This window comes from Cornus florida, unplaced genomic scaffold (genome assembly GCF_030987335.1).
Source record: "Cornus florida cultivar Cherokee Brave unplaced genomic scaffold, ASM3098733v1 CherokeeBrave_3.0.0_Hap2_Chr04, whole genome shotgun sequence".
NCBI classification, from domain to species: domain Eukaryota; kingdom Viridiplantae; phylum Streptophyta; class Magnoliopsida; order Cornales; family Cornaceae; genus Cornus; species Cornus florida.
In genome coordinates this window covers 65436780-65442827 of record NW_026775574.1, presented here as the reverse complement: position 1 = coordinate 65442827, position 6048 = coordinate 65436780, and the positions used below count along the sequence as shown (strand labels likewise).

General features: G+C 35.3%; 1 protein-coding gene across 1 annotated transcript; it reads left to right on the top strand.

Moving 5' to 3' along the window:
• The first annotated feature begins 2881 nt into the window (after nt 1–2881).
• On the top strand, nt 2882–4896 carry LOC132303385 (uncharacterized). The gene is made up of 2 exons (XM_059800623.1): nt 2882–3042; nt 3895–4896. Exons 1-2 carry the CDS (start codon nt 3017–3019, stop codon nt 4436–4438), a joined length of 570 nt encoding a protein of 189 aa, XP_059656606.1. The 5' UTR covers nt 2882–3016; the 3' UTR covers nt 4439–4896.
• The last annotated feature ends 1152 nt before the right edge of the window (nt 4897–6048 follow it).

Below are 6048 nucleotides of genomic sequence, written 5' to 3'. Positions count from 1 at the left end.
CCGGTTAGATGGGAAAAACCCATTAAACCAACACACTGCCCATTCATCTAACCAGATAGGTGTTCCTTTCTAACCGGTTAGATAATGCCCAAAGGTGAATCTAACGAAATTCCTTACTTCCCAAACCCAATCAAATGCAATCCCCAAACACTTAAACATGAAGTTAGAACTCCATGAACATCATCAACTATTTAAATGTTTCATAAAATCTACAAATAACATCATTCATACATCTTTGGAACATTTATACAAGTACAAAAGAATATGTTTACAAGATGATGAGGCATCCATGGCCAAAATTTACAAAGGCTTCACTTGAAGCTCACAAAAGAATATAATTACATTGCAAAATCACTGTCCATGATAGTCTATTACAAAAGATATCAATAGCTCATCCTTACACTCTAAGCTTACGGGGGTGCGTCGTCTACAATATCCTTGCCATGTCATGAAAATGTGAAATATGGGGTAAGTACAACGGCTTGGTAGGGAATGCCTAAAGCATTAGCTTTGGATTCCCTTGAGTCAACATACAAAGAAAAGAAACATGATATGGGGGTCATGCATGGGAATGTCAATAAGTCATAATCAACACAAATACATCACAATGCAATGAAATGTCATGTTTTTCCCGACCAACATCCCTGCCCGACTCAACGCACACCGAAAACCGGTAATCAACTTTACTGAGGTGAGATTGATTAGCTCTCCCTAGTTCTAAATCCGGCAACTATTTGAGGCCTAGCAATCAACGTTACACGTCCAAATCCGGCACGCGCTCCTTCTAAGTCGAATTAGCCCCGAACTCGCGAAACCCGGTTCTTTTCATAAAATCATTTTCCCAACCATTCCCAAATTACTTTCTTTTTTAAAAACATTTCAACCACCATTCCCTAACCATGCTCATGCCATGAATGAACTCATGCATTATAGAGATCAATATTTTCATGCTTGTAACGTCATAGCAATCGAATTACACATATAATCAACATCACATTTAGACATGCTTTCTCTATTCAACATACAACACCATTTCAACTTCAAATTTGATATTTAGAGCAAGTAAAACATGAGATCAAGAAAAGAAACTCAAACAAGAGATAAAGCAGTGTACTTTAAACATCTCTACCTTAAGAATGCAACCCAAAGGCCTTAGCTCCCAAGCTCGAAAATCCCCAAATGGAAGCAAGACCGGAGTAAAAATATAGACCTTGAAGAGTAGAACAACCTTTCCTTCTTACTCCCCACCTAGATCTTCCTTTAACTAGCTCAAATCTTAGAGAGAAGCTTGAGATTTTAGCGAGAGGAAATGAAATGAAGGAGAGAAGGAGAGAGTGTGTAGCCGAAAGAGGGGAGAGGAATTGAAATTGTGGTCAAAGCTTGGCCATTTTCTTTTCAAAATGTATGGCCTAAAATGGGTCAAAAGTCCACCCAAACTCAAATACCATAAATGCCCTTCAAAGCTCACTAAAACTACACCATGCCACATAATATCTATATCCACCCACATAACACACACACACACACACACACACACATATATATTCACAACTAATACATTATATCACAAATATATAAATACATGGCAATGGAAAATAACACCGGGACCCACACGGCATGTAAAACAATGCACAAAAAATAAATAAAAATAGAAATAAATACCGAAAAGTTCGAAAAAAATTCGGGACACTACAGGCCCACAGTCCAACCTTGTAAGTGTCCATCCCACCACTTATGTTAGGTGGCGACTCCAAACAACATAGAACATTGGCCACATATATAACATCACACTATTAGGTCATAGCTTCTCCGACGCATAAAGATTCATGTTTTCACTTCACAGGAACCGACAAGGACCTCCCTTGGGGGGATGAGACAATCACAGGCGTAACAATACCGATTAAAAACATGACTTCAAAATTTGGTCAATTTTGAGTTATGTTGTAGATAACGAAAATCAATATCATTGAATTCTAGGTTGTTAGTTTTCTTTGTTTCAATTTGGCCAAACTCTTCTATTTATTTCTAGGAAGCACATATCTAAATACGGAACACAAGTACGACACAATACGGGCGCAGTGAAAAGAAAATTTTCAAAAAAAAAAATGGGACACAAATACGACATAGATACGTTAAAAAATAAAAAAACGTAATAAATTGTTATATAGATAACTAATAAGTTTTTTTTATATCATTTTATTCATATAATCATAAATGAAATCACAATTTTAGAGTTTTCAATTAGATATTTATTATTTTTGTTTTCCTAAATTTTATTTTATTTATTAAATTAATTCATAATATATTTTATATTGCATTGAATCCAAGAATAATTACAAAATAACATATCATAAACTGAAAGTGACTAACGCTCCGTTTGTTTCGACGTAAAATATTCTTTTTGGAAAATATTTTTCTTTCAACGTAAACCTTTGTCAAATACCAACAAAGTAAAATAATATTTTAATTTTACTTTGTTGGTATTTGACAAAGGTTTACGTTGAAGTTGAGGTCAAGTCCATCGGGCAAGGCATGTAAAATAACTTGTCGAAAATTAATGAATACGTTATTTTTGTTAAATTTAGTATTTTTTTTGATAAATATTTTATAACAACCAAACACCAAAAATTAAAAAATATATTTTTTGAAAAATATTTTACTGTCAAAACAAACTGAGATTAAAAGGCATCGAATTGTGTTTAACAAAATAATAACAATAATAATAATAAGAGATTCAAATTTGAGGACTCTTTTTGAACATGTATGGGGTGAGACACGGTGAAAGAGGAGGCGGTGAAAAATAATAAAAAAAAAAGTAAAAGACGTTAAAGTGCTTTTATTTAATAAACTTTACAGAGGCTTGTTGAGTTACATATATATATGTGCGCGCGAGCGCGTAAGTCAAGTCGTAGAATTCATCGATTTTCTTTCTGGATCGCTCGCTTGCTCGGTCGATCACTCACGTCTGTGATTTTCCGGAGTAGCTAATTTTTGGTGGGCGGATAGAGGAGGACGAATGATGAAGAGCAATTCGGAGAAAAGGTTTGTCCAACAAAAAAAAAAGCCCCTATTTTCATTGTTTCGTTTTGGTTTGCTAATCTGAATTTTGTCCCTTATTTCTTCTACTTGTGAGTAAATTTTATATAACTAATACAGTTGTTGCTATTTTTTCTTTATGTATATATTTCTGTTGAACTAGTGATAATTTGTTAACCGAATCACCCTGTAAATTGGAATGGGAAATAAGAGAGGAGAAGGAGCGGAAGGAGTTGGATTTGTTGTTAGAAAGAATAGTGGGAAGAATAGAGGGGAAGAAGAAGTCGAAGAAGGTTGAGACAGGGACGTTAGAGGGACTGTCTGAGTGGTCAGTATTGAAGTCAGAGGAGAGAAAAAAGTTTGTTTGCGTGTTTTTTCGCTTCTTTATTCTTTGTATGCCTATGTTATTGCGGCAAGCGATTTTATCAATGTTCCTAATCCACCACCACCCTCTCCTGCCGTGACAATACTAGAGATTCCCCGTCATGAAAAATTTCCTATCGGGATGGCCTGCGTTGAATTGGGCTCTCAAATTTACTTTGTTGGAGGTCAGTGTCAGTTGGAGGATGGATATTATGCCTCTAAGAAGGTTTATTACTTGGATTTCAACACCTTTAGAAATAAACTGACCTCTACTACTACTAGTAGTGGTAGTCTAATCAATTGTGATGAATTATCAGAATGCCCCAATATGAATGGGGGTAAGTGTAATCCGGTTGTTATGACTGCGAATGGTAAATTATATGTCTTAACTAGCCTCATTGGTGGGGATTTGAATACCAGAACTTTGGGTTCCCCTCCTGATTTTAATGTCACTGACTGGACTTTGATTGCTTTTTACGGTTCTGAATGGAAAAGTTGTGCATTCGAAGTCTATGATCCCGTGACGGATGAATGGACCATACTGCCTCTGCCCACTTCATATTCTTCTCCAAATCATAGTCTTCCTGCTTATTGTTCTGGACATGCCGTCATCCATGACAAGATCTTCTTCTGTAACTGGGGTGACATCATTTCTACTTTTGATTTGAAAACTCATAAATGGAAGTTCTTCGATGCCAAAACCATTGCAAAGACACAGGCACAGACTTGTGACGATGCCTTTGCACGTTCGTTGGTGGATAATCCCGTGAGTGGATGTGGCCTCGTTCTCAATGATACCTTATATGGCTTTTCACCAAGTCAAAAAGGGGTCTGTAGCTTTTGTGCATATCATATCCCTGACAACCTTGGAGATGCATTTATATCTCATGCTTCACTCAAATTGACAGATTCATACCTATTGAAAAGGGACTCCAAATCAGGCTTATTTGTGCTGCTGCAGGCCGGTTTCTTTTATTTAGGAAATGATAACTTCTGTTCAGTTTTTCGTGAGACTCCAGAAATCAAGTATACTGAATAAGACGATGAGGACCCTCACGAGGCTTCTGAAGTTTACTTCGTAGTGTTTCAAATTGTCAAAGAAAGAACTTGCAGCGGAGATGTCTGTTGGCCTATCAATCAATCAAGGACCTGCAAAGTCCAGGGAATCAATGCTGATTTGGGCTCAATTTTCGATTTCTTCACACTGTAGATGTTGCTGGTCTTGTATCTGTCACTTTCTCCCTCTTGTTGTCTGTTTGCTTTTCTGCTGGCATTATGGACCTTTTTACTTGAATATATATATTTTTTGATAAGTTAACTTGAATATTAAGTTTATATATTTGACTTTTGGATATATAGCTTACTCTGTGTCATGATTGAAGGTTAATGATCTTAGATCAGACCTTATCTCTGGTAACACATGTGATCTGAATGATTTTCAGGGATGGAGGTTGTTTTGAACTAGATTATAATACACATCAATTTTTTTTTTTTTTTTGAACCTAGTGTTGTTTTGCATCTCTCTCTCTCTCTGCTTTTTATTTTTCTTCTGGTCTATGCTGCTTCAGGGAATTTGGAAAAAGAACTGTGTCTGGGTTCTATGAGCAGCTACTTCCGAAATGATTCTTTATTTTTTTCTTATGGTTATGTTTATGTTTTTCACTCATGGAAAGCTTTTGTATTTGTGATTTTTTCTTGAATAACAAGTTGACAGGGAGGCTTTATATTAAGTTGAATTAACATGCTTTATTTACAACTTCATTTCGCACTTTGAAATGCTCGCAATTTCACTTTCACTACTTCCAGAAAAGCTACTTCTCTAGGTGACTTGATGTGGCGGTGATATCTATCACTTGAACCTCTATCCAAAAGAAACCAATCTATTGTTATGGTTAGTTCTTCTTGATTATGTGATTTACACTTTTCATAAGAGCAACGGTACGCTTTTGATGGTTCCACAACCAGTATCTTTTTTCTCATTGCCTTTTTTTCTACTTCGGTCTAATGTGACTTCCTGAGATGTAGAAATAAAAACAATATATGGAAAAAAGGAACTGATCAACAACCTGAGGTTATTCATAAAACTTAAGGTAATCTTGCTTTTTTGTTTATCAGCAATTTTTCAATCAGAGAATGAATTTCTGTATGTTCCACCATGACTAACTTTCTCCGTCTGTTATATTCTTACTATTGGAGTATTACCATTGGCAAGATGGCTCCTTTACCCATTCACATTGTGGTGAAATTTTCATGCTTGCATCTTGTATGTGTTTAGCTTGTTGAATTTGAGCATCAATTTACTTCTTAGTCCTATTTGATGTTCAGAATTGATATATGAGTGCACTGTAAGATGGCCATTTTTTGCAATGCCACTTTTTATTGTGCACCATAACTCACTACTTGTTCCTTTACATGATTTTGGCTTATATATATATATATATATATATATATATATATATATATGTTTATTTATTTATTGTTGTTGGTTGTATTTTCGTATATGCATTATGAAATGGTTTTACTTGTTATAATCTTGTAGGCTAATAGCCTTTTGAGGATCCTCAGTGTAGCATCTTGTTTTTTCCCCTTAGTAAAGTCAATTTTATACTTTGTATAAAATTTATACCAACAAACATAACAAAATTACAA